General features: G+C 55.3%; 1 protein-coding gene across 3 annotated transcripts; it reads right to left on the bottom strand.

Moving 5' to 3' along the window:
- Nucleotides 1-545: 545 nt before the first annotated feature.
- On the bottom strand, nt 546-27,852 carry LIG1 (DNA ligase 1). 3 transcript variants are annotated; one of them, XM_027515294.1, is made up of 28 exons: nt 27,730-27,852; nt 24,278-24,345; nt 23,121-23,210; nt 21,782-21,920; nt 20,292-20,418; nt 18,952-19,047; nt 17,422-17,526; nt 16,877-16,993; nt 16,587-16,662; nt 13,907-13,987; nt 13,531-13,587; nt 12,566-12,738; nt 11,759-11,925; nt 11,290-11,366; nt 10,530-10,621; nt 10,238-10,337; nt 9,629-9,714; nt 8,973-9,088; nt 7,876-7,971; nt 5,586-5,696; nt 4,978-5,049; nt 4,460-4,604; nt 4,219-4,301; nt 3,359-3,511; nt 3,200-3,253; nt 2,488-2,631; nt 945-1,037; nt 546-785 (listed from the first exon to the last, which is right to left on the bottom strand). In XM_027515294.1, exons 2-28 carry the CDS (start codon nt 24,292-24,294, stop codon nt 702-704), a joined length of 2,751 nt encoding a protein of 916 aa, XP_027371095.1. In that variant the 5' UTR covers nt 24,295-24,345; nt 27,730-27,852; the 3' UTR covers nt 546-701. The 3 variants fall into 3 exon arrangements, with proteins under 3 accessions (XP_027371095.1, XP_027371097.1, XP_027371098.1); XM_027515296.1 differs by having other exon boundaries at nt 16,877-16,990; XM_027515297.1 differs by lacking the exon at nt 27,730-27,852 and adding an exon at nt 25,654-26,191.
- Nucleotides 27,853-27,871: the final 19 nt, after the last annotated feature.

The following is a 27,871-nucleotide window of genomic DNA, read 5'->3' as shown; positions in this document are numbered from 1 at the left end:
ATTAATTTGCCAATGCTTTAAGGTAGAACTCTTAACTACGAGAAACAAACCCCATTTGTACAGTGGTGTGATCACAATGGAATTTATTTTTTTTCTTCTATCCCCACCCCACCCCCATGACAAGAAGTCCAGTTAGGCAGCTGCCGCCCTCGGTTCACTGGTTAAGGGTTGTCAGGGCGACTTTCTCTGTGACGCTCCTGGCTTGTTCCTCATGATCACAAAGTGGCAGCCCCAGCTCCAGCCATCACACCCACGGTTGCACGTGCATGTGGGCTCAGTTTGCTGCGTCGTGTCCGACACTTTGCAACCCTGTGGACTGTAGCCCACCAGGCACCTCTGTCCAGGGGATTCTCCAGGCAAGACTACTGGAGTGGGTTGCCATTTTCTTCTCCAGGTGACCTTCCCAACTCAGGGATCAAACCCAAGTTCTCCAGCACTGGCAGGTGGATTCTTTACTGTTAAGCCAACAGGGGAGCCACACTGCTACACTACCAAAATGTGACCTGTTAAGGCCATACCCCCAGAGCCCAGCAAGGACACAGAGCAGGTGTTCAATAATTATTTATTGAAAAAAATGACCGAACCCCAGACCCCCGCTGAAACCATCCCCTCACACACACACAGGGCAACACCAGCCGTGGGGAGCACTAGTAGCCACAACCCCGCCCCCGGCGCCCCAGCCTCCAGGGCGAGCAGGAACTCTAGTAGAACTCTTCCTGCTCGGAGTCCGGCTCCGCACCCTGCTGGTTCTGAATCTGACTCTGCTTCTTGTACAGACCGGCCACCTGAGGTGAGAGGGTGGGTGGTGGGCGAGTCAGAAGCCCCGGGCAGCCCCACCTTCTTCCCAGCCAAATCGGGCCAGAGCCCACGCTCTCCAGGAGGCTGGCCTGGCAAGGTGAGCCCACCCCTGGGCCAACCACCCACCCCTCCACCACAGGCCTCACCTGGGCACTGGTAGTGGCCTGCTCCGGCTTCTTATCCTCACGGACGCGAATAAACCGAGGGAAGCGGAGGGAGATCCCCTTCTCGCTGTCCACCTGGGGGAGGCACAGGGGAAGTGGTAAGGAGAGCAGGCAGCATTCCCCACCCAAGGTCTCCTCCCTGCTCCGGTGCCTCTGGCCTCAGTCTCTTGATCCATACAATGGGACTAAGTGATGGGTCATTGTAAAAATCACATCAGGTACGCAAGTGTTTGGGTCTGTACTCAGTGGCATAAGAACAGGGGGCTGCCGGGGCTTCTGTTGCTATTGTTATTGGGGCTGAAAGGCAGGAGGGCACAGAGCCAGAGGTAGACTCTAAAACCAGACTTTGGGGTTCAAAGCCCAGCTCCCGACTCAGAAGCCAAGTGAACCTGGGCCCATTATGCACCTTGGGCCTCTATTTTCCCATCTGTGAAATGGGAAGGTCAGTGTTTTTGTGAGGATGAGTGTGAACAAGTGCCGTGCCTGCTTCACCTAAGTGCGTGATAAATGCTGCTCCCACTGCTTGTTGCCAGGGAACCCTGACTGCCCTAGGTGGAGCAGGCGTGAGAAATTTCAAGAAGGAGACGAGATAAAAAGTATGAGCTTTGCCTTTACGTGGAAGTCTGCTGCTAAGCAGAAATGCGCATGCCAGATTTTGAAGGCTCAGAAGAAATCCCAAAGGGAGTATGTTTTTAAGGTTTCCTGTTCTTCAGATAACTACACTTCAATTTAAAAAAGTTATATTTCCTGTTCTTTGGAAGGAGGATGCTAAGAGCTGCCCTAGTGCCAGTGGGTGGCAGGGGGTGGGGGTCCCCTGGGACACGGATCCTTTGGCAGGTGTGGAGAACAGAACCACTAGTGAGAGAAATTAAGCAAGGAACATTAAAACTTGGAAAATGAACTACAGTTGATAAAGCAACGCAGTAGTTTCTTTTTCTCGTAAATGGTCAGCAGGAAGTATCCTAAGTTTTTACTGAAAGGAACTGCTCTCAAAAATTACTTAAGACCTGAGTGTGAGACTGATATTTAAGAAAGTGATTTAAAAAAAAAGATAGAAATGTGGGGTTCCCTGATGCCTCAGGTGAAGAATCCGCCTGCAGTGCAGGAGACACAGGTCCCATCCCATGGGCAGAGGAAACTGGCACGCGGCAGTCCATGGGCTGCAGAGTCGGGTACGATTAGTGACTAAACAAAATTAACTGAAGCACTTTGCTGCACACCTGAAACTGACATAACTTTCTAAGTCAACTATACTTCAATAAGAACATAAAATTAAAGACATAAGAATTTAAAATTTGACAAAGAAATCAATTTCATCGTTTTCTACTCCTGGGGAATTTTTCCTATTTTTTTAAAGGAGACTTTGATTTCACTGTCTGAAACCCAAATAAAACGCCAGCTTCGGTCTTCTGAAGCATCACCCCGGAAGCACAGACATGGGCCCCAGAATCCCCTCCCCGCTGCTCTCCAGCCACTCAGCTGGGATTCTTTCGGAGGATCTCCTCAGGGTACCCCCGTTACTCACCAGGCCTCGGGCCGCAGGGTAGATGGGGGACAGGGAGAGGTCCGCGCACTTCACCTCCCACACGTCGCTGGGGTCCAGCCAGTGGTCGGGGGCCACCGCACCGTCAGCCCGAACGTAGGAGCGCGGGGTGGGCAGCACTAAGGCCTGCAGCCGTGCGAGAAGGGGAGAGGGTCTTGGATCGAAGTCAAGGCCGAGGGCTGGGGGAGGGAGGGCAGCGAGGAAAGAGGGAGGAAGATGGGGAAGGGGAGACACAGACACCCCTCAAAGTAGAACACTGGCAGGGGCAAGGATGATGAAAGAAATGGGAGAAGGAAGAAATGGAGACCCTGGGAGCCGAGACAAGAAATTAAAGGCAGAAAGAGAGGAGCAGAAACCCAGAGACAGGAGTCAGAGACCAAGAGAGACAGAACCCAGACAGGGACACACAGACCAGAGACACGAACACGCAGGAAACCGCAGCGCACCCCAGACGCCCGGCACCAGGCCAGCAGACACCCCGGAGACTGGGGCTCCCCTGGCATCCTGAGGGCGAACTCGGGGAGCCAGCAACACGCCCTGCCCTGAGCCTGGCCCTGAGCGTGGCAAACAGGGCTCCCTGACAGCATCTCTGGCCGGTAGCCGGCAGGGCTGGGACTTGAACTTGGACGTGCTGGGCTCCCCGCCGCCAAGCCTCCCACAGGGCGAGAGCCCCGAGCGGGCAGGGAGGGCTCACCTGGAGCCTCTGGTGGTGCTCTTCCAGCTCCTCGTCACTGAAGCCAGTTCCGAGCTGCGAGGACAGGGGTCAGTGGCTCTGCTTCCCCCCAGCTCCCACAGGCCCAGGATGAGCCGGTCTGCCCCTCCCCGCCACCCGCCTCCGGGGTCCACCTGGCACCTTGCAGATGGCCTGGAACTCCTCGCTCTCCTCGTCATAGGAGGCCAGCAGGAAGCCCCCGTACCGGCCGGCCCGTTTCCCCTTGCCCAGGTAGGCACCAATCACTACGAGGTCCAGGGTGTCGCCCACACCCTCGAGGTAGTCCTTCTTCAGCTGGGGGGAGGGAAGGCCGGAGATGAGGGTGGGGAGCTCAGGTGTGAACCCCACTGCTGGTGTGGGGAGGGTGGGGGCTGGGTGAGAAGACCCAGGACAGACGCTGGGAGGAGAGCGGATGAGGGACAGGTTTCTCGGCTGAAAAAGGCTGATGAGAAAGGGGCCACTCTGATGGAGAAGGCGGGATGGAGGGGACGGGTCAGGTGGGCAGACTTTGGGGGGTCACCTCAGATCCCCCTTCCTTTAGTATGGAGGGACATTCCACTCCATCACAGGGAGAACATCTATCCACTCATTTCAGAAACTAAATTAAGTGCCAACTGTGTGCCAGGCAGGAGCTTGTTCCTACCCCAGGGTCTCTGCGCTTGCTGTGGCCCTGCCCCTGACTTTACCCTGCTCGTTACTCCCCATCTGCGTCCTGGCTGACCTCCTGGTGGAAGGCAAGAACAGAGTGCTCCCCAGGCTCCCTCATCCTGCCACCTGGGGCACACAGACAGGCGGTTCTCCACCAGCCTTGGTGAATTTGCTCACAGGGAGCAGCGCGGGCAGCAGGGCCGAGGCGGCTGCTATGGGAGGCGGGAGGGAAGGAGCAAAGGGCCCCAGAGCTCGAATGGGGTGAGGTGGCGATGGGGTGTGGACCACCCAGCAGGGACAGGCTTCTGGTCCCTGAGCTCAGAGAGCTGGCAGGATGAGAGGGTGGGCGGCACCTTGAGCCAGTTGTGTGACCTCTTGGCGATCTCGTAGGTGGCGTCCACGTCCAGGGTCTTCACCATCAGCCCCTCGCAGGAGTCTAGGGAACACAGGAGAGCCACGTGAAGCCCCGGCGCACAGCCTCGCAAAAGCCGTGGGCGGGACTCTGGTCCAGTCGTAAGGTGGGGCCAGGGTGGGTGCAGATCACGGGGCGGGGAGGGAGTGTCGGGGGGCACAGACCGTGTGGGACGCCCTCACCTTTCACCGACTGCTCCAAGAACTCTGCGATCTGCTCCGTGTCCTTGGTGTCTAGGGAGGTGGCAAAGACGAACTCGCCCTCCGTCTCCACGAAGTTCTCCCGGAGCAGCTGCCGGCGTCGGGAGAGGGGCTCACGTACCAGGGACTGCAGGGCGGGATGGCAGACAGACGTCACCATGGAAATAAGGAGGAAAAGCCCGACGTGGTCGGGCAAAACAGGAAGCGGGTGGGTCACAGGTCACCCTGTGGCTGATGGAGGTGAGTGTGAAGAGGGGCGTCAGTTTACATTTGAGGCAACTTAACAGAGGCTGGATTCTCACGTCTGTTCCCGCCCTCAGGCCGCAGCAGGTTGTTTTGGTTGCAGGACAGGCATACAGATGGGGAGTTGCAAAGGGAGGCCTCAGGGGCCACACTTGAGAGCCGCTGCCCAAGCGTGGCCTCCCAGCTCAGCCCGCTGGTTCCCAGGTCTACACACCCCTTCATCCCCCGAACACCCAGAACACAATGCCGGAACTCACCTTTCCGTTGAGGTAAATGAGATCGAAGGCATACAGACACACCTGCACCTGGATCTCCGCCGCGTCCACCTCCTGGGTCGGGAGGGATGGAGACCCGGAGTGGGGGTGGGGAAGGTGAGATGGGGCTGGGTGGGGCTGGGTGGGGCTGGGTGGGGCCCCTGCCATCACACCGGAGGCAGACACCCAGTCACCTGCCACTCTCCCCTTCTCCCCGGCCACAAGGTTGTACGCCTATAAGCACAGCAATGATGCCGGCCGCTGGCACTGGATTATGAGAGCAATCATCTCATTCTCTCTGCTAAGTATTCGCTTGCCCAGCCTCCCTCGCAACTAGTGAGGGTGACATGACAATTTTGGCCAATGAGAGTGAAGAAGTTTTCTAGGGTGCAGGATGAGGGGGCTCCTGGAACAGATCTTTCATAATAAGTAAAGACCCCTTCCCTCCTTCCTATTTGGCATGCTGGGATAAGAATGTGATGGCCGGAGCTGTGGCAGCCATATTGTAAAAGGCTGAGAGAACTACATTCCAATTGACAACTCTGTCTCTCTGGGACAGGGCAGGATTGGGTGGAAGATGATGGCAGGTGCTGGAGTGGGGCAGAGGCTACCTTGCGTTTGCGGGTGGTGAGGACTTGGAATGGCTGGATCTGCTTCTTTTCCCGGTCCCAAGCTACAGCTTCTGTGTCTAGGATGAAGGATGTGACCGATGGGAGTTTAATCTGAAAGGTGAAAGGGGGAAATGCAAAGCTCATGAGAGGTGGTGGATGAGGCCAAAAGACAGATGGAGAGAAACCAGTTTATTCCCCTTCTACATGGAGAAGATCCAATGACAAACTGATGCCAGCCTTAGAGACACGCGTGAAAACAGATGCCTTCTGGTCCCCACTGAGAGGGGAAAAAACTAAGTTTTCTGAGGACTTACTATGTGGTCCCACAAGCTGGAAACCCAGGAGCCTTTGTCATCTTCCTCTTTTGCTCACTTCACATTCAATTCAGCCATGAACTTGCCCATTCTCTCTGTGAAATCTCTAAGGCATCCACTTGCCACCACCTCGCAGAGCCCAGTCCAGCCTCAGCCACAGCATCCTACCAGTCTCCCTGCTCCTGCACTGACTCTGCCCAATACACTCTCCTCACAGCAGCCAGGCTGCTCTCAGTAAACCCCACATCTTCTCGGTGCTCATCCCTGCTGAAAACACACGGCTCCCCAAACCCCTGGAATCTTTCCTTGGCCAGCCCCTGCACCCCTTCACCTCACCTAGCCCCTCAGACTCACTCTCTGCACCCCCACACACAAGCCTTTCTGGTTCTTGAACGGACTGTGCCTTTCCAACCACAGGGCCTTTGCACATGCTCTGGACTTGAGAATCTGCATGGCTCCCAGGGCCATCCACACTGTATCCTGGGCTGTGCTTGGTGACGGCCCTGTCTTCCTGACACCAGGGCTAAGTCTTATTCTGTTAAAGGCTCACAGGATCCTGGACCTGTTCTTCAGAGCCCAATCTGAGTACACTCAGAGGTAACAGCAGGGCTCTGATGAAGACCTGCCTGCTCTGCCGTCTGGGTTAGTCGCAGCCTCCAGCACAGGGCTCGGCAGAGAGCAGACACCCAGTAAACACTTGAATGAACGGGGGAAAGAAGCCAGATCCCACTGACCCTGGACTGTGACTGCCTACATGAAGCTCTAGCACAGGCAAGATGAACTTATACCAATGAGAAAAGCAGATCAGTGGTTGTTGCTGCAGGAGGTGGCAGGTGGCGGTGGGAAGAGGGGCCTGCCTGGCACGGGGCATGAGCAAACACTCTGGAGTGATAAACGCACAGAAATGTTTTATATGTTGATTATGTGTCTGGGTGACCTTGTCAAAACTCTGCAAACTCTCAAGTCAGAACCTTTTATGGAAACTACGCCTTAAGTTGGTTTTAAAAATAAACAGCACTCAGCACATCACAGGAGCTCAATTAATGCCTGCGTTGCACTGTTTCTCTGTCCTTGCTGCTCTAGGAAAGAGCAAATGTCCTCATTTATTACAGAAGACTAGTCCTCTCTGTGGGCTTCCCTGGTGGCTCAGTGGCAAAGAATCCGCCTGGACTTGGGTTTGAGCCCTGACTCAGATCTCCTGGAGAAGGAAATGGCAACCCACTCCAGTCTTTTTGTCTGGGAAATCCCACGGACGGAAGGGCCTGGCAGGCTACAGTCTATGGGGTCACAAAGAGTCAGACACGACTTAGGAACTGAACAACAACAAAGTCCTCTTTGACCGAGAGCTCCTAAAGTAGGTCCACACGGCCCCTGGGAGCACAGACAGCCTGGCTCCAGAGCCCTAGAGATCCAGCCCTATTTACAGGCTGTGGGGCCAGCGTGCAGGCTTCTCCTCCACCTTCATCCCAAACCTTCTCCTCGTCAGAGTGTGAGTCTGCCTTTCCCAGCCTCCGCTGCACCAGAGTGCCTGTGACCCCGTGCTGCACAGGGGACCCCAAGGTGGGGTCAGCCGGGGGTGATGGGAGGTGCCCAGAAAAGCGCTAACCTTCCTCATGGCGGGGGGACAGCAGCTGGAATCCCTTTCCTACCCGTCTTTCTGTCTGGAAGTGTGGTGGCTCCCTGGAGACCAAGGGGCCAGGCACTGGGATGAAAAGGCAACGAGCCAAGGACAGCAGACCCAGCTGGGTTTGGGAAGACCTTGGTCCTCAGCTGAGCCAGCCCACGGCCACCCGCCTTCAGATTTAAAAGGGGAAAAAAAAAATCTGCAGGCGTTCTATTATTTATAACCCAACACACTTCAATCTAATTGCACTCTCTCCCGCTACACCGGGCCGGCCTGGCTGGCCCTCCGTTCCCCGCTCCCCTACCAGCACCCCTCCCCGGCCCCCGAGGTGGAGCCGGCAGCTGGCACTCACCTTAGGGATGCGGCTGATAATGTCGGGGTACCTTCCAGTATTGTCCTCCTGATTCCTGCTGAAGATCTTTACCTCCCCGCCTTCCAGAACGTGGATCTGCCATCGTGGGGGAGGGGAGAGGGACTCAGAGCCGGGCCCACTCCCGGGAGCCCCGACTTTCTCGACCCCACTTCCATGGGCAGGAGGTTCCAGAAGCTCTGCAGGAGGAACTGGTGCAGAGACCTCAGCAAATCCTTCCTGGGTTCAGAGGGCGCTCCCAGGCCCATCTGTGGAGCCCCTGCCGCCTCGTCTTCATCTCCAGTCCAGCCCCTCCTCCCCCGGCTAGCACAGGTGCTTTGCTCTGTGTCTGCACGCGCCAATTTGTCTGGATGTTGTGGTGCTGTAACATTCTGGTTTTTATGATTTAAATGTATTCATTTTAATACGTCTGGGTCACAGTCCTTGAGCAGAACCATATATATGCCACCTAATATGCACATTACCCTAAGAAATAGTAGTGTATGTGTATACAACATGACTTTAAAAATATATATCTTTAAATCACGATTGCTATCTTAAGTCATAGTTATTTTCTGCTCAGCACTGTATTTCAAAGGTCCATCTATGCTGAGCCTATCCAATCTACTGCGTGTAGCTGCCTCAAGGCACCACAGGGAGGCGCCCACGGAGCTCGCTTACCTGTCCTCAGGTGAGAGCAGGGAGTGGCCCCCACTCCCCCCAGGACAGAAGAGCCACAAGAATCTTCACAGCCCAGACCAAGGCCGTCTCCGGCCCTGGAAGCCAGGACACACGTCCAGGTAACCGCACTGAGGGGGACGCAGGGCACCGGCTACATCAACACGCCCACCAGCAGGACAGCACAAGTGCAGCCCACGCTTTCTGAGCTCCCACTGCCCTGGGTCAGGACTTGACGATGTTACCTAGTAGGATCTGTTTTCAGAGGAGCCAGTCAGGTGGCTACGACTGTACCACTGGAGGTGGGAACTAAAGCCCCGAGGGCCGTGCGAGACCAGACGAGTAGCCATGCGTGGCCGGCCGGCCCCGAGCTCGGGTCTGAGGCACCCCATGCCCCGCTCAGCGGCGCGTCCACCCCTTACCTGTGCCCTCTGCCCGTCGTATTTGTACTCGCAGGTGAAAGCTGCCTCCTCAAAGCGCTTCAGGACCTCACTGACACCCCGGGTGGGGTGGGCCAACATTGGTTTCAGGGGAACCCCTGGGAGGGGAGGACAGAGTGAATTCAGATAGAATTTACTGGGTGGTGAATTCATGGAGGCAGGGTGGAGACTGCTAATCGCACTCAGAAGCGACGCGTGCAACACCTGGGTCTTGTCATCACAGAGCCTGGCCGCCCCCTTCTCGAAAACTAAAACAGAAATGCGAGCGGTCTAGAAATTAAAGCGACAGCCCTGGAATGACAACGTGATAAGAGAAGGAACTCGGGGCGAGCCCCAGGGTGCAGCGCGGCCCCTCCCCTGCCGCCCGCCTCCCTCTAGGCCCTTCCATGGCAGAAGGATGAGATGCTGCCTGCCTGCCGCACCGCCTCTGGGGTATCTCGGGGACAGCAGCTCTAACACGGAAGCGCGAACTCCATGGGGATGAGGTGCGGCTCAGGGGAGAGGAGGGTGCTCTCTGAGCAGGGGGCCCTGTGCTGGCCACCCCAGGGATGGAGGGAGGGGAGCCTGGTGGCAGCCAGCCCGGGGCGAGGCTGTGGATGGGTGGAGGCGGGCAGGGGGTATTTCATGGAGGCGAGTACCTGGGCTCAGTCTGCAGTGCTCCGGGAGCCGCTCCAGGCCGTGTTCCAGAAGCACGGGGACGATCCGCTCCAGGTCAGGTACCTCACTGGGGCAGGGAGCAAGAACAAGGCGGGCGGGGGTGTTCTTCTAGAACCCTGCTCGCTGGCTGCAAGATCCCCACTGCCTGCCTGTCACCCCTTCCCAGGGTCGGCTTCTGCCTCCCTCGACTCCCCTCATCACCCCAACTGTCGTCATCCTTCATGTTTCTTCCAGGCCGGCCTCCCCCTCCCAATATTCCGGCTTAACAATGGTCTGGGGCCAGCCTGAAAGCAACAGTCTACAGGTCTCCAAGCAGGGGCAGAGTTCTCTCCATGACCGTCACGACCCTCACAGTGTGCCCATCACCAGGCCCCGTCTGGGTTTCTCATGGCCTTTCCACAGGCACAGTCCTGCCTGGAACTCAGAAGCCTCTGCCTGCCCCTCTCCTTGGCTGTCAGGATCACCGCCTCTCCCGTCCCTGTGTCCCTGACCCCTCGCTGTCAGACGCCTCCCTGATCTTTGTCACCTCCCCGTGCCCAGCGCCTGTCTTGTCTGGATCCCCACCCAGGGCTCTGTCACCTAGGTCTCACCAGAAAGTCTGCTTCAGGATCATGCCTTGCTCCTCCAGCCACGTCTTTCTGGCTTCTGCCGTCTTGCCCTTCCCGGCGTCCACCACGGCGGGGGGGCATTCTAGGATGAACCCCAGAGGAAGGGGCTTTGGAATGGGCCCGACCCCCCTCAGCTAGCCCCGGGTCCACAGTGGGTGCTGGTGCGAGATTCCTCAGGGAGAGGAGGCAGAGGGAACCAGGTGGGGGTGGGGATCGGGGGAAGGGTGGCCGGGTTAGCTTGAGTGACAGCGTGGGGCTGGCCACCGGGGCTCACCTTGACTGGGGGGCGTGAGGCTCACGGCCTGGGCGAGGGCCGCCAGCACCGACTGCTCAGCCAACCCGAGGCGCAGCCGTCCACTCAGGGCTCTGGGGGGACAGAGGGTAACGGGGATGGGTGCACCTGTTCAGCCCCTTGCTCCTCCCTCCTCCAGTCTCCCTACCACGACCCTCTCCTCTAAACCAGAGCAGCCTCCAGAGCCGGAAGGGACCTGCGATCACACAGCCCCACTTGACAGAGGAGGAAACTGAGGCCAGCCACAAATCATCACGACCACAGGCAGCGCCTACAGGCAGAACTAGGGGCCTGGCAAGGTGTCCGTGTCTCTCCTCAGCTGCCCTCTGACAAAGCAGTGATGGTGGGGGTGGGGCCGGGGCACGGCCAGATCTGGAACAGCCTGCCCAGGGGTGCCAGGGTGTGATGGCCAAGAACCTGTGCCCGTAAGGGCCCTGCTTGAGCCAGTGACCTCGGGCAGGAGGCTGTCTCCATCTCCCCTTCTCTAAACGGGAGTGAGGTTCACAGCCTCCCAGAGCTGCAGGGAGGAGCTCATGGGAGAAAGCGCGAGGCACAGGCCAGGGCAGACATCACTAATCCACTGCGGCATGCTTCACCCACGAGCCCAGGCTTCTCCAGGCAGCACTGCTGAGAAGAGGAGCTCCGTGCCCCGCTCACGATGCTCCCATCCGAGGGCGGTCAGGGCACCAGCAGTGATGTGCCTGCTGGCCCTCCTCCCCCCGTCACAGGCCCACACCCTCACCTGGCAATGAAACGTGCCTCTGAGTGACGGCAGGCCACAAAGAGGCCTTTGATGACGTCAATCTTCTTGGTTGTGGACTGGAGAGAAGGGGGCAGGGCGGTCAGTGCCAGGGGTGAAGGGAGGGAGGCCATCCTCGCTGCCTGGGGAGCTGCCACCCTTGGAGACCTGCCCGCCTCCCACCCCTGCTCCCCGGTTCCACGGCCTGGAGCGCAGAGAACAGTAAGAAGCTTGTCCTTCCGGCCTCCCACCCCGGCTCTGCTCAGCAGGTGTTCACGGAGCCCCACGGCCCGCACTACATCGGGGCTAGGGTCTCAGGAGGAGAGTCCTGCAGTCTTGAGAGCAGCAGGAGAAGAGAAGCTCTGATCCCAAAAGCAGGACCCAGGTGACACCGCCCTGAGCAGTCGAACCAGAGCCTTCCAGGTCCCCAAGAGGAGAAGGTCTGGGGAGAGCCAGCCGCCCGCCCACTCACAGCGCTGCCTGCCAGCTGCGCGATGTCCCGGAACTTGGCGAAGACGCCGGCGGCAGTGAGCGCAGGCGGGGGCAGCACGAGCCTCTGGGTGCTGCGGCTGCTCTCGGCCACCAGCCCCACATCACCCTTCTCGGCCACCTCGGCCCGGACGGACTCCAGCTGCCGACCTTGTAGGGTAGAGGGAGCAGCGGCTGAGCGCCAGGAGGGGTGTGGCCACCAGGCTCCCCTCTCCAGAAGCCAGGATGATGAGCCCGTCTACACCAGAGGGGTCGTCTGGGGCGGCATCATCAGTATGGAGGTGGGATTTAAAGCCCTGGATTTCGGCCCCGACTTCCTCCCTGGCCTCCTGGTTTCCTGTCCGTCCTCCACGTGGGTCCAGAACTGACCCTGCCCCTTGCCTGCCTGGGACCTTTCCACGGCTCCCCAACACCTTCAGAGTAAACACAGAGCACCCCAGGCCCTGGGCAGGTGGGCAGGTCCCGCCCACTCGGCCAACCTCTCCTGGGCACAACCACACTCTGTCCCCAGCTCCGCTCGTGGCTCTGCTGGCAAAAGCCCCTAAGGACCTCTGCAACCTCCACGAGCCCCGACCATCAGCCTTGCTCTGCACCTGCGGCATCCCCCTCTCCCACCTGATCTGAGTGCAGACCTCGTCCTGATTCCCCCCCGCTCTCAGCCTGTCAGTGGCCGCCCTCCCCACCTTGCACCTTTCCAGTCCCTCCCCATCATCTCCCAGCCTCCCCACGTCCTCCCTGGAAGCCCCCCATCCACCCGGCCTGGGGGCGTCCACCACCACCCCCGCCTCACCCGTGGCCTGGGCCACTGCCTTGAGGAGGATGCCCTCTCCGATGCCGAGCTCCAGGCCCTGCTGGGGCGGCCCCAGGCGGTTGAGGCTCAGGTAGAGGACGGGCAGGAGGTCAGCAGGTGACAGGGCCACCACGGAGCGCAGCAGGTTGCTCAGCGTCTCCACCATCCGGAGCCTGGAGGAGGGGATGGGGGTGAGACCACCTGACATTTCGGGGTCAAGATGGGGTAGGAGAGCATGGTGATAAAAGAAATGCAGGAAAAGAGACGAGGAGAGGGCTCACGACCAGTGCCCGGTGTGTGACCCGAGCCACAGGGACCACCACAGGCTGCTGGTGGGACAGGAACTCCATCTGACGACGACAAAAGGCATGATCAGCTACAGGGAAACAGCTGATGTGTACGGACTGCTTTCCGGGTGCCAGGCGTTGGTATTAAGCCTTCAAAACGTTCTCTGACTCCCTGAATTCTCACAGCTGCCCTGAGCTAGATACTATTTCATTTTACAGGTGAAGAAACTGAGGCACAAAAGACTATGTAACATGCCAAGGTCAAAGAGCTAGTGAGTATTGGGCTGAGACAGGGTTCTCACTACAAACAAGACGTGGGCTTTCTCTAACACTGAGGATCGGGAGCATCAGCCTTGGTTACTGCAGGTACTCTTGGTTACTTGAGCTTAGTATCCAGTTCCTGCCACCAGGCAGTGGAGCCTCTCTTCCCACGCCGGGGATCACGGTCACCCTCCTGTCCTGCTCTGACCAACAAACCAGGCACAAACGATGGTGTGGGCCCTCAGAGGCCTGTGGCCGCTCTTGTGGCCAGGCCTGTTGTCTGTGATCTCATGCGTGAGGGTGCAGCTGAGCCAGGAGGGGGTTAAGAGGATTAAACAGCTGGAGGCACAGCCAGCGCCAGTGGGACAGAACCGGGAGAGCCCCCACTGGCCCCGGGCAGGCAGCCTGGTTAATTACCGAGCAGAGACCTCCTCGATCTTCTCGAACGCCCGGGCCACAGCCAGATAAGGAACCCTGGGGGAGGAAAAGGACAAACACCCACACTGTACACCCAGCGTGTACACCCACGCTGCCTCCCCGCCAGCTCCCTGCCCCTACACGCTTCCCAGTGAAAGATCTGCTGATCCCCAGGTGCTCGCAGGCAATCCTGCCTGACCCCTGCCTGGGGTTCTCTCTCTCCATCCCCTTCAGAGCGCCCAATGGTCTCCCCAAAACACTGAGGGTTGTGGGGGCTGGGGGAGGACTGGCAAATCTCTCATTGAAGCCTCCGGAGACAAGGCCTCCCGCAGTGCCAGGGAGCAGAGGAGGGGTTCTAGGGAGGGCCACGCCTCACCTCTGGCCCGCCTTCCAGCAGGCATCTTCGATGGGGTGATAGTTGTTCTTGGCAGGATTATAGCTCGCTGGGTCCACGTGTCTGTGGAGGGAAAGGAGAGGCTGCAGGGTAGATGCCTGGGTCGAGGAGAAGCCATTCCACCAGCTGGCATCTACTGAGCATGTCCTAAGTGCCAGGTACTATTCCAGGCACAAGGGCATGGAAATGAATGAAAGTGAGTTTGCTAACCTGGAACACATGTTCCAGTGTGAGAGTCGGGGGTGAAAAACAAATGAGACCAAAAAGCAGAAGAGAATAAGTCATTTTCAGTATTAAAACATTTTTAAGACAAAAACCAGATAGAGGAAGAAATCAGAAAGGCAGATGCTGCTTCAGAGGACGGTTGGGGAAGGCCAGAGGAGACATCCGGTCAGAATGATATGAGGGGTTAGCAGAGTGGGGGCCAGGGAAAAGAGCATCCCAGAGGGGAGCTGCAGGTGCAAAGGCCCTGAGGCAGAGACACGCCTGGCACGTTGGAGGAACAGAAAAGGGGTCAGTGTGGCTGAAGTGGAGCAGTGTGATCTGAATATCGTTCAGTTTAGTCGCTCAGTTGTGCCTGACTCTGCGATCTCATGGACTGTAGCCCGCCAGGCTCCTCTGTCCATGGGGTTTCCCAGGCATGAATACTGGAGTGGGTTGCCGTTTCCTCCTCCAGGGGATCTTCCCGACCCAGGGATTGAACCCACCTCTCCTGTACTGGCAGATGAATTCTTTACCACTGAGCCACCTGGGAAGCCATGTTGTTCAGAGTCCACTCCGAGAGGCAAGGACCCCTGTGGGTCAGACCTGCCCTCACTCTGGCTGGAACAGCAGGAGGAAGGTGCAGTCCCTGGGTGCCCCAAGGAGCCAGGCACTGTGCGAAGGGCACTCCATCTGCTAGCAAATCAGTCCTGCAGGCAGGGACTCACCTGCCTCCCGTGTCACATAAGGAAACTGGGCAGAGTGGTTACGTAGCTCACCCGAGGCCACACAGCTAGTAAGCGGTGCAGTTCTCGGACTGTGTTCTAACCCTCTACATCATACGTTCCTCGGGAAATGCCTCACACCCATCCCGTTAGAGCCACCACAATCCAGATTCTGCAGTCACACTCCTTTGGGTTAAAATCGCTGCTCCATCAGTGACCAGCTGTGTCCTGGTGAGGAAGCAATTTCCCTCTGAACCAACCATATGATGGAGCTACCCGGAGTCCGTGCCCTGACACGCCCTGAGGTTAAGGGAGAAATTAGGGGAAGAGTTCCCACTCCTTGGTGCGCTTTGTGGGGAGCATTTTTACAACACTGACTCCCCAGCCTCAGACCTATGTCTCTGCCAAACATGGGGTGAGGGAGGAGACTGCCGACTGTTTACAGCTCTTCAGCTGATCCTGTGCACAGACAGGGATGAGGATGGCTGAGCCGGACAGAGCACGAGCAGTGAGTTGTATGGTCTCAGTATTTGATAAGGGATCGCTGCCTGGTACTTCCTACTATAAGGAGAAACGGCAGAGCTGAGGGGTAAGAAATTCTGCAGCCACGCTGCCTGGCTCAAATCCCAACTCTGCCACACTCCTCATCTGTGGTCTAATCAAGGCAATCAAAATTAATAATAATAATAGCAGCTACTACTTGCCGAGTGTGGGCATGGCCAGACGCTAGTCTGCAAACCTCAGGAGGAAACTGGCCCAGAAAGGCTAAGTCGCTTGGCCAAGGTCACACCAGCTGACAAAGGTGGAGCTGGGATTTCCAAGCACTCCAGAGCACTGTCCTGCCTCCATGCCTCACTTTTCCCACCTGTGGAATGGGAGTCCCAACAGAGTCGATGCACAGGGTTGCTGTGAGGCTTCAATGCATCAGGATATGGAGGGCACAGCGTCTGGTGCCGAGCACACCGTTTACAGTGGATAAAAGGGTGTGCTTTCTACCATTAACAAGTCCTCATATTAAAGGTGAGGAAATTGGAGGTACTGACAGTTTGTCTGTCTCCTGGAGGCGGCCATCAGTGATCAGGTTGGGAAGAGTGTAAAAAAAAAAACGATCGCAGTATCCCAAGAAGTAAAAATCAGGACACAGAACTTCATGTCAGACACCAAGTTGGCGAGAGAAACTTACAAGTAATATAAGCATGGGCACGAGCCCAGGGCGCAGGGCAGGGGTGCAGAGAAGAGGCCCAGCGTAGAAGCCAGGGCAACTCGGCCTCCAGGCCTGGCTTTACCCCCACCCTCCCTGCGTGTCCCAGGGAAGATGGCCTAGCTGCTGGGCTACTGGTTTCAATGCCTGGGAAATGGCTAAACACCAGCTGCCTACTGCACAGGCCCACTGCAGAGAGGAAGTAAAAAGGCACAAAAGAAACCTTTAGGACGTGACTTGACACAGAGGAGGCGCAAGAAAAGGAGCTGACCTTTCCTACAGCGCAGTCACGTGCTGAAATGGGGCCATTTAATCTCACTAATAAGGTTGCGACTGGGGTACAAACTTGTCATTAAGAATCCCAAATTTTTTATTAGACTAATTAAACCTGAATCACAAAATTCTAACGCTGAAAGGCTGTTTGGTGATTACCGGTCTCCTTTTTGGAGGCCCACCTCCAATCAGATCAGTGAGGCCTGGGACTCACTGGCTTACTTTGTTTCGTCTGCTATTCTCTTGATGGATCCTGACTCACCCCTTGATCTCGTCCTTTCTCAGAGCACCAGGTCCTTCTTCTTTCGCTTCTTTTTTGACAGCTGGCTTCCGGGGGGCTGGGGAATGAAGCAGGGAAACAGTGGACCCTTTCTCCTTCCCACAGCCCCCACCTCCCAAGTACTCTCCAGGTGGCATCGCTCCGTGCTTGGGGCAGGAACACGGCAGGAAGGGCAAGTTAGGCCTTCTCACCCATGGGAAGGCTGAGCTCCTTGGAGAAAGACCCACCTGCCTCTTCCCTGCGCAGCCCCGCAAGGTGAAGTCCCCACTCACAGAAGAAACTGCTGAGGGTCTTTGGAGTTTTGGGGGGCGGTTGAGCCTGGCCATCCTCCTGTGGTTCCTGCTTCACCGTCACCCCGGGCTCTGAGACGCTTTCTGTCAGGGACTCTGCTGAAAGTGAGAGAGCTCAGATGGTGATGCAAACTTTAAACAAATGTATTTCTTGGCCACGAGGCATGTGTGACCTAGTTCCCTGACCAAGGATGGGACCCGGGCCCCCTGCACTGGGAACACAGAGTCCCAGCCACTGGACCCCCAGGGAAGTCCCCAGTGCCTATGATTTCTGAAAGATAACTCGTTGGAGGATGACTGGCTCTCTTTTCCTCACATGTGTGGAGGAAAAATAACAATAAAAATAACAGTAGTAACAAAACCTAAAGTTTCCCCTAGAATTTGCTTTTAGACAAGACATTGGAGAATCTTATTGAAGTCTTATCCAAGCCTTATTTACATTAACCGTCCTCCAAAGACATGGGACCCCCCCGCCCCGACAAAACCAGAGAGAGGGGCCCCAGGGAGAAAGAGGGTCAGACACTCACTGGAGGTCTTCCGGGGCTCAGGGGGCGTCGTGGGCTGGTCCCCACCTTCCACTTCCTCCTTGTCGTCCCCTTCAGGCTCTGGGAGGCTTTCTATTGGTGTCTCCGCTTCCAATGACATAAAAAGGCAGATGGCAAGAAGTGGCACTGGGAACCCCTCCCCAAGGGCATTTGCATTCCCAAGACACTCCGCCCCGTTTCATCTTTGCTGCTCTGACCGCACACGTGTGAAGTGACGGGAGGGTGAGGGTGGGTCAGCCCTGGCCACGCAGGGACCTTGAGGGACACCAACCCCAACGCTTGCTTGTGTAGCTGAAAAGCAGGGAGGGCCAGACTTTTCTTATAAACCATTATTTTTGAATTACTCACAATGAAATAGAACTGGAAAGGTTTCAAAATGCCAATGATAACTTGTTAAAGTTTTTTTAAGCTGACTGAAAAATAAAAAAAAAAACCCACCTCCAGGGTAATAATAACAACTGCATCAATTGACTTGGGAATAATCTGCCTTTGTAGGGAGAAGTCATCCCCTGCCCTGGCCCCCAAAACCCCTGGACACAGATAAGGGCTAAAACTTCATGATTTACAGTAAAATTTGTTACTAAAAATTGCCAACCAGAAATCAGATCTCCACCAAATTCAGACCTTCCCTGGGAAGGACAAACCCAATAAAGACCTCTTATTGAAACAAATGACGGTGACAAAGCCTGATTATTATAATCATGTAAAGGCCCCAAATGATCTGTGGATCAGATGTTTGTAGCTGTATTTCCCAGGTAAGATATTTTACATTTTCACAGGCTGGACGCTGTGTGACCTACTAGCTCACGGCATTTTGCTTGTCATTATTAGATCACATACTTGGTAATTCATGACGTCAGCTTTCTGCAAAGCTGGGTACTCATGGGTGGTGTGATGAAAACCAAGTATTACATGAAAATCAGCATGAACAGGAAACGAGGGCAGCAGTTTTCAACTGGACTCCGAGGTCCGAGCAATTGTGCAGTGCCCAGGAGACATCCTATTAGAAACTAACTGTGATTATTTAAGAATTAATTTTTTTTCCTTTCAATGCTATGTATATTACTTTCTCAAACGCCCAAGCTAGAACATAAATAGTTGTTTGGACATAACTCGACAAGCTGAAGAGCAAAGGCCTTGGGCAATGCGCAGTTAGTTACTAAGACACTACGGGTCCTGAAGTTTCTACTTCTTTGCTTTTTGGCAAAACTTACAATAAAAACAAATCATTTAGAGGAAAATATCTTCCATACGAGAAATAAACAGAGAGAATAAACTGTATTTGAATTAAGATGGCCAAACTAAGGTACTCCAGAATGCGTTCATGACAAAATTCCCTGGGCAGCGGGGTGGGATTCTGATGGAAACGTGTGGATTCCTGGTCACAGTGTCAAATCAAGTGGGGTCCCCACACCCTGTCCTCCTAGGCAGGCCCCCACCTTTCCAGACCCCCCCCACACAAACACAGAGTGAGCCTCTCCCCTGCTTCCTCCCTCCCGACCAGGGTCTCACCTTCTTCCTCCTTCTTCTTCTTAGTTTCTGGATCCTTGTCCTCGCCCTGCTCTTTCAGAACATCTTGAAATGTCCGTTTGGGAAGCTGCTTCCGGGCTGGAAAGACAAAGGGCTCAGGGTGGCCTCCTTGCTGGCCCACCGGACCCACCACAGTGGGCTCAGACCCCCGTGGTGATGGCCCCTGGGATGGCTCTGGGGCCCTGCCACTGCCCGGGTGCGGGGCCCATCCTTCAGGCTTCTGCTTCCTGGCTGTGTGGCCGCGGCAGGCAGGTCCCTTCATCTTGGGAGCCAGCACCCGCCCCCCTCTCTGCTTCACCTCTCACCACACGCTATCCTCAAGCCCTCGCTGCCCCCCACATCACACCTTATCCTCAGAGACTCCGAGGGGTGTGGGGTTCCCGCACCTGCTGTGCTGTTCCCACCCCGAGGCCTTCACACGCGCTCTGCTTGGCAGCAACACTTCCCTGTCCCCCTTTCTCAACAGGGCCGACCCCGACCAGGACCCTGATCCAAGACTCAGGCCAGACAGCCGCTCCTCTGGGCCCTGCCTCAATCCGCAGCCACCCCTGTGCCTGCATGTCATTCCTTATAGCAGCACCGTCAGTGGAAATGTACAGTGAGCCACGTGTGTCTTCTGAAACTTTCTAGTGGCTACACTGAGGAAAGCAAAAAGAACCAGGTGAATCTAAGTTCGGATAATCTTGTTTACTTGACCCAACATAACCAAAATATGATGATTCCAACATGTTTTGAATATTTAAAATCAGTATCATTCTTTTTCCTATGCTGCTGCTGCTGCTGCGTCGCTTCAGTCGTGTCCAACTCTGTGCGACCCCATAGACAGCAGCCCACCAGGCTCCCCTGTCCCTGGGATTCTCCAGGCAAGAACACTGGAGTGGCTTGCCATTTCCTTCTCCAATGCATGAAAGTGAAGAGTGAAAGTGAAGTCACTCAGTCGTGTCCGACTCTTAGCGACCCCATGGACTGCAGCCAGCAGGCTCCTCCGTCCATGGGATTTTCCAGGCAAGAGTACTGGAGTGGGGTGCCATTGCCTTTCCTATGCTAGGTCTTCAAAATCTGATGCACTTACAAGCACATCTCAACTGGGCACTGAATTTTCATCAGAAATACTTGATGTGTTTAGATTTCATACAATCTACCAGTGAGAAAGCCCAGAGAAGGAAACCATTTGCCCGAGGTCACACAGCCAGGGGCTGGTGGAGCCGTGCTCTTAACCACAATGCTAAGACCAGCGCTGGCAGGAGGGTGGCTCAACGGTGGAGAGATCCACACATGGACAAAGACAGGTAGCTGAAACAGCGTGGCCCAGGGGTCCTTACCCGTGCGACGCTTCGGGATCCCTGATGGGGATGCAACTGCTGGGGAGGGTTTGGAGTGGGAAGGGCTGCTCTCAGGCAGTGTGACAGGACTGGGAGGCGAGGCCTGTGGAGAGTCTGAAGCAGGCTTCTGGAAAGGAAGAGAAAGAGCAACTCCTGAGTTGGGGGAGAAGGAGGGAGCACCCAGCTGCTTCAGTTTCCAAACACTTGAGAGAACACAGCAACTCAGCCCCAGCTCTGGCCTCTTCCCTGGGCCATCACCCCACTCTCCTGTGTAGTTTCATGGTCCCAGACTGGCCCTATTATGGACCACGGTAACAATTCTTTTTTTTTTTTTTTCCCTAAAGTGACAAGATCTTTGATTTTTAGCTAAGCATAATATGGCCCAACCAAAAAGTGGTGGCTCAGATGGTAAAGAATTTGCCTGCGATACAGGAGACCTTCCCTGGGTTGGGAAGATCCCCTGGAGGAGGGCATGGCAACCCACTCCAGTATTCTTGTCTGGAGAATCCCCACGGACAGAGGAGCCTGGTGAGCTACTGTCCATAGGGTCACAAAGAGCCAGACACGACTGAGCGACTAAGCACAGCACAGCACATAATATGGCCCAACCAAAAACTTCCCAGATGCCCTTGCAGCTAGGTGTAGTCAGGAGCCTAAGGACTACACTTCCCAGACTCCCTTGCAGCTAGGTCAGAAGCCCCAGGTCTACACGATGCAATGTAAGGGCAACTGGTTCAAATGACATTCACCTAAATGCAAGGGGAGTGCCCTGCTCTTCCCACTGGCTGAATGTCGGCATTCACTTGGACAACTTCATCTAGGGATGGTGAGCAACAATACAGAAGCACCCTGGGGCAGAACGAGCCGAGGAAAAGACAGAGATGACAAGAGGCGGCTCACGGGGGGCCTTGGAGGCTCCATCAGGACTGTCTTTGTCCTGAGCTGGCAACCCTAGGGCGGGGGTGGGGGTGGGGGAAGGGTTGGAGATGGAAGAGGGGTGTGCAGTGGGGGAGACAGGATGTCGCTTCACCATCGACAGACTGAGAAGTGCTGCACTTCGGATGTGATCTTCAGAGCAGCCAACAGGCAAGAAATGACTTAAATGAGGGGAGCAAGTGAGCCGCTGCACTTGGGGAAGATGGAAAGCCTTCGATTCCACGGGTTCTGAGCCTTTCCTACAGCAGGCGTTCTCTCCCATCACTGTGTAAATCAACTTACGGCACCTTCACGGCCACCCCTGACAGGGGAGGCTACCCAGAGCTGCCCGAGCCACCTGAGGCTGCCTGCCAAGACATCACGAGGGCAAGGAACCACGCCCAGGCCCCAGGGCAGAGGCGGAGTGAGGCGCACAGAAACCAGGCCCAACCACTGAACTCCTCTGCCCCCTGGGGCATCAGCTCCAGAATTCTCCTGAGTAGCTGCTGCACGCAGCTCCAAGGCCAATGGGAATGACGCTTCTGGTAAACGGGGGCAGGCTACTGGGGCCCCACCTGGCTTCTGGGGGTGGTGGGGGCTTCCTCTTCCTCCTCCTCGCCCTCGCTGCCCAGGACCCGGGTCGCCTTCCTCCCTGGCCTCTTCACTGGAGAGTCACCCTCAGACACCACTCGATTCCGCTCCTTCAGCGCCACCCTGGAAAGTGAAAAAATGGAGGTTTTTCCAGCAGGCAGAGTGGGGACGCTGCCCCCAGACTCTCCAGCAATTTCATTATGTTTCATTCCCTTCCTTGCCTTTCAAGCATGCAACAAACATCTTCCAGAAGCCTCCTTGGCATGTATATATTTTTTAAGCTATGTTGGGTCTTTGTTACTTTTCTCTACTTGTGGTGCATGGGCTTCTCATTGCAGTGGCTTCTCTTGTCACAGAGCATAGGACCTAGGGTACTCAAACTCAGTAGTTATAGCTTCCAGCCTTTACAGTGCTCAGGCTCAGTAATTATGGCACAGGGGCTCAGTTGCTCTGCAGCATGTGGGATCTCTCTGAACCAGGGATCGAACCCATGTCTCCTGCATTGGCAGGCAGATTCTTTACTACTGAGCCGCCAGGGAAGCCTTCAACATATGCTCTGAAACACCCATCCCCCTCGTCCCACTTCTCTGGAGGGCTCCTGTGTGCCCACCTGGTGGTGGGCGATGCTGGAGGAACAAACGCAGTCCCTACGAAGGATAGACAATGGCCTTCAACATTTCTTTGGAGACTTTCTTTCAGTCAGTCATGTAAGACCCTGATCCCCTAGGGAGGGACTACACTTCCCAGCAACATAAAACAAAAGGGGTGGCTCTCAAGTCAGAAGTGTTGATAAATCATGACCTGATCTTTATCACTGACTGAGCATCTTTTATGAATCAGGCCCTGTTCTGTAAGTTGTTAGGGTGTTGACACATCAAGTCCACACTGAAAGCCTGATACAGATCATGATACCCTGTTACCCATAAGGAAACTAGGCACAGGATCCCAGGGTCCCAAACTGGGAAGGTGAGCTAAATCTACCTTGAATGGTCCGGGGACAAGGTCTTCCCAAGAACTTATGACAAGGATGGTGGGGAGAGAACACTGTTCTCCTCAGATGCAGCCAGTGGCAGGGTCCCTGCCTTGTGGAGGAAGTCTGCTCCAGAATGAAGTCAAGACACTGGGCCAGAGTCCTGAAGACAACTCTGAGGTCCTGGATCCAGCTATACCAGAAGCTGACACTACCTTTAGCCTTTCAGTTTACCAGGATCAAAAATTTCCCCATGGAGGCCTGCGACATTCTGAGCCGAGTTTGTTAACACTTGCAGCCAACAGAGTCCTGACTGATGAACAGATTCACCACCTCCCAGCCCCAGAACATACTTCGGAGGGGACTCTGTTTCTCTGATGCTCTTGGCTGTCTCCTTCTCTGGCTTCTTCGCTTTGCCCTCTTTCTTGGGCTGGAAAAATGACCTGGAGGAGCAGAAGAAGGGGAAAAGAAGTGAATGATAACAGTACCCATAACCCCTCTAACACATGCCACATCCCTCAGCTTCCGATGCCCGTCCCCATTTCTGGCACACAGCAAAAGACTTTGAACAATCCCCTTGGATGGATGAGGAAACAGGCTTGGACAGAGGAGGCAGCACTATGTGCTTTTCTGCCTCAGCTCACCTCTCATGTGAGAGCCAGGATGCATCCCAGTTTCCCTCCTGCAAGTATTAACTGCGCACTTACTGTGTGGCAGGCCCTGTCCTGGGAACCCAGGGGCACAGGAGCGGCCCCGACACATCAAGTCCCTGCCCTCAAGGGGCTGACGCTCCAGGAGCAGGCAGACATTAAGCAATAATTCACTGCTTAGTTGTGTCTGGCTCTTTGCAACCCCATGGACTGCGGCCCACCAGGCTCCTTTGTCCATGGGATTCTCCAGGCAAGAATACTGGAGTGGGTTGTCATGCCCTCCTCCAGGGGATCTTCCCAACCCAGGGTCTGGGTCTCTTGCATTGCAGGCAGATTCTTTACTGTTTGAGCCACCAGGGAAGCCAATAGCTAATATGAAATGTTTGGAAGCGTTATCTGCTCTAGAAAAGGTCAAGTAATGGGCTCTCCCTTCCACCCAGGCATTACCGGCCCTTTAGGCTGGATCACACTTTGTTGTGGGGGCTATCTGGGGCACTGTAGGATGTTAACAGCCTGCCCCACCTTTACCCACCAGATTCTAAGGGAAGCCCCCTCTCCCTCCAAGTGGTGACAACCAAGAATGTCTGATGTTCCCTGCTGGAGGGGGTCGGGGGAAGTTGGAAACTGCCCCAGATTGAGAACCACGGGGCTAGGGTCTCTGAACCTTGCAGCCACTAAAATTCTCAGTTACTACACCACCTGGTTTTCCAGTGCCCCTCCCCACTCTCCATACTGCTCAACTCCTGGAAATTCCTATGTAAAGACTAACCCGAGTTCTTCTAAGATAAGGGCAGAGGTAGAGATAGGAGCAGAGAATTTGGAGAACGCAAGCTGCTGGTGGGTGGGGCGGGGGTCCTTACATGATACTTCGCTGCATGATGGTATCAGAATTCTCTCCCCACTCCTCCTCTCCGCTGGTCACCAGTTTCTGAAAAGAACATCCAAAAATACTTGATGAGGATACTCATTTTTGTGCAGAGATCAAAACACAAAACACACTGATTATGTGGAGATCGGAACACATACACCTCTGATAAGAGAGGGGAAACTTTCACAAATTGAGATTTGGGGAAATCACCCTGAAATCTACATCATTTGGCTTGAACTTCACGCTGACAGACCTGACATATGGGCTGTCAAACATAATATGCAGCTGCTTTAACCAACTAAAGAAGAGAATGCATTTACCAGAAATAAAAAAAGTCTACTCTGAAGACACGGCTAAAAGCCTTCCTTCCTACGAGCCCAGACTAGGAGCTCTTCAAAGACAAGGTTCCTTTCCCAGGTGCCCAGGCCATAATGACTCTGTGTACATGCTAATCTTTTTCTTCTTTTTGAAACCTTGAAAAAATGTGTCCCTGGTCGCATTTGATATACATTCTTTACTCTGTTGTTTGGTCACTAAGATGTGTCTGACTCTTTTGCAACCCCATGGACTGCAGCCCGCCAGGTTCCTCTGTCCATGGGATTTCCCAGGCAAGAATACTGGAGTGGGTTGCCATTTCCTTCTCCAGGGGATCTTCCTAGCTCAGGGATCAACCAGCGTCTCCTGCACTGCGGGTAGTTTCTTTAACATGGAGCCACCAGGGAGGCCCACTCTTTGTTCTAACAAGATATAAATCTGCTGAAAACCATGCTTCACTGGAGCAGTTCCTCAGAACTGAAAGGCTTTCTCCTGGGCTAGAATCCTCCATTTGGCTCAAATAAAACTCTTCTTCCCTTCCTATAATATTATTTCTATTCCAACTTCAAATGTTCCCCTGCTGCTGCTAAGTCGCTTCAGTCGTGTCCGACTCTGTGCGACCCCATAGACGGCAGCCCACCAAGCTACCCTGTCCCTTGGATTCTCCAGGCAAGAACACTGGAGTGAGTTGCCATTTCCTTCTCCAATGCATGAAAGTGAAAAGTTAAAGTGAAGTCGCTCAGTCGTGTCCGACTCCTAGCGACCCCATGGACTGCAGCCTACCAGGCTCCTCCGTCCATGAGATTTTCCAGGCAAGAGTACTGGAGTGGGGTGCCATTGCCTTCTCTGCAAATGTTACCCAGTCCTTCCCTAAGTCTCCAAACCAGTCAGTGCTCCCTCTTTTCAATGTCCTTCCCCATCATGTCCTCCCTTCCTTCCTTAACTCTGGCAAACTCCAGTACACTTTTCATCCCTCTCTGGGCCCTGCCTCCTGCCCTCTCTCTCACCGGGCAAAACCCCAAAGCTGTTGATTGAAACCAACTTTCCACCCACCCTGTTCCTGCAACCGCAGAGTAGAGCGGGACTGGTCACCAGGAGTCCTTCGGGTTGCGGTCCAAGCCTCTCCATTTCCCCAGACTGTTCAATTCTCCAGCTCTCTCAGGCAAACCGACTCCACCCTCCGCCGCCGAGAAAACGCAAGCAAATGCGAGAAAGGCAATTTCCCACCGCCTTATCTACCTCCTGCTGCACCTGCGCACCGCTCCGAATCCCAGCTGTAGGTACTTCGACCACCCAGCTGTACTCTCATCTGAGATCAGACCCTTGACCTGCGCACCAGATCTCATGCCCTCTGACCTCCTCAAACCCTATGCTCCAGTAAGCCCCTCCTTTCTTTCCTCTAGATCAACTTTTCTCTACTAGACCATGCCTATCGATTTACAAATCAGCTGTGATTTGTCCCATCTTAAAAATCAAACAAAATCCCTTCTCTTGAGCCTACATGTTCCAGCAGCTATCGCTCCATCTCTCCTCCCCTTTTCAGAGACGTCATACAAAGAACTGGAGAAGGCAATGGCACCCGACTCCAGTACTCTTGTCTGGAAAATCCCATGAACGGAGGAGCCTGGAAGGCTGCAGTCCATGGGGTCGCTGAGGGTGGGACACGACTGAGCGACTTCACTTTCACTTTTCACTTTCATGCATTGGAGAAGGAAATGGCAACCCACTCCACTGTTCTTGCCTGGAGAATCCCAGGGACGGCGGAGCCTAGTGGGCTGCCATCTATGGGGTCGCACAGAGTCGGACACGACTGAAGTGACTTAGCAGCAGCATACAAAGAACTGTCCCATGGCATCATCTCCCGTCTCTCTCTCCTCCCATCCCTGCTTGAACCTTCAAGTTTCTCCACATCCCTCAGCTGGCCCTTCTCATCAAGGTGATAGAAGAACTCTGGGTTGCTAATTCCGGAAATCACCTCCTGTTCCTCATCTTGGCCCATCAGCAGGATTGGAAACATCTGACTCCTTGCTCCATTGAATTTTTTTTTTTAATTCTTTCTTCATACCACACACACCCTCACCTTGGTATCCATAAATATTAAAGAAAAAAAAAATTCAAGGACTCATATAGCTAGTTTTCTATGCTGATATCTCTATCTGGATATTTAACCAACATCTCAGACCCAATCAGACCAGCTCAAGATCCTTGTCTCTTCCCTCCCCAAGCTCTTCTAGGCCTCCCTCCACCATCCTGGGCAATAATAAGCGCAGTGCTTTGTGTGCTAAATCGTTTCAGAGTTTTTGCGACCCTATGGGCCGTAGGGATTTTCCTGGCAAGAATACTGGAGTGGGTTGCTATGCTCTCCAACAGGGCATCAATCTTCCAGACCCAGGGATCGAAGTTGTGTCTTTCAAGTCCCCTGTATTGGCAGGCAGGTTCTTTACCACTAGCGCCACCTGAGAAGCCCACAATAAGCCCAGACCTTTCAGCTCCCCTCCCCTGGACCCCACACCTTCACGTCTCTTCCCTTGACTCCGCCCCCTCATCAGGCATACACAAGGCCAGACCGCTCCCTGTTCAGAAGGTTCTCGACCTTTCAAAAGGCCTTTGCTTTAGGCCTAGATCTTACCACTGACTTGCCCCGCCCCACCTCCAGCTCCCCGGGCTCTCCCCTTAGTAGACCCTTTTCCTTCAACCTTTCCCCGGCCCCGCCCACTATTAAACTTCCCCCTAGACCCACCCCCTTCCAGGTGGGCCTGCCTCTCCGGCCCTTCCAACTTCCGGATGACCCCGCCCACCTAGAGCCGTTCCCCGCCCCCTCATCCCTATATAACCACGCCCCTTTCAGGTAGTCCCGTCCCTCCAGGCGTCTCTGCAGATCCTGTCTTGTGCAGTTTTCGGTCTTCGTCTACCTTCTACCTGATCCTGAACCTCTGACGGACGCCGTCCCGCCCCCTCCAGCGGCCCGTAGCCCGCGCACTCCCCTCCGCGGCGCGCTCCCGGCCGTATCAGCCTGCCCCCATGTCCTCTCCTTTGCAGCCGACCTATTCGGCGAAAGCTGGAGCCCCGAGTTGCCGACATGCGCTCTGTTGAACAGCCCTGAAGCCCCGCAAGGCTGGTGCCACTTGCCTCGCGCCAGGCCCGCGCGCCGCTGTCCTGAGCGTCTCTCCTGGAGCGACCCCGCAGTCCCAATTTCGCGCCACCGACTTCGCGCGCAGACTTCGGCGGGCGGGGGCGGGGCCGAGTCGAGGGGCGGGGCCGGGCGACGTCC

Source organism: Bos indicus x Bos taurus, chromosome 18, assembly GCF_003369695.1.
Source record: "Bos indicus x Bos taurus breed Angus x Brahman F1 hybrid chromosome 18, Bos_hybrid_MaternalHap_v2.0, whole genome shotgun sequence".
NCBI lineage: Eukaryota > Metazoa > Chordata > Mammalia > Artiodactyla > Bovidae > Bos > Bos indicus x Bos taurus.
This window is presented reverse-complemented; position numbering and strand designations above follow the sequence as displayed.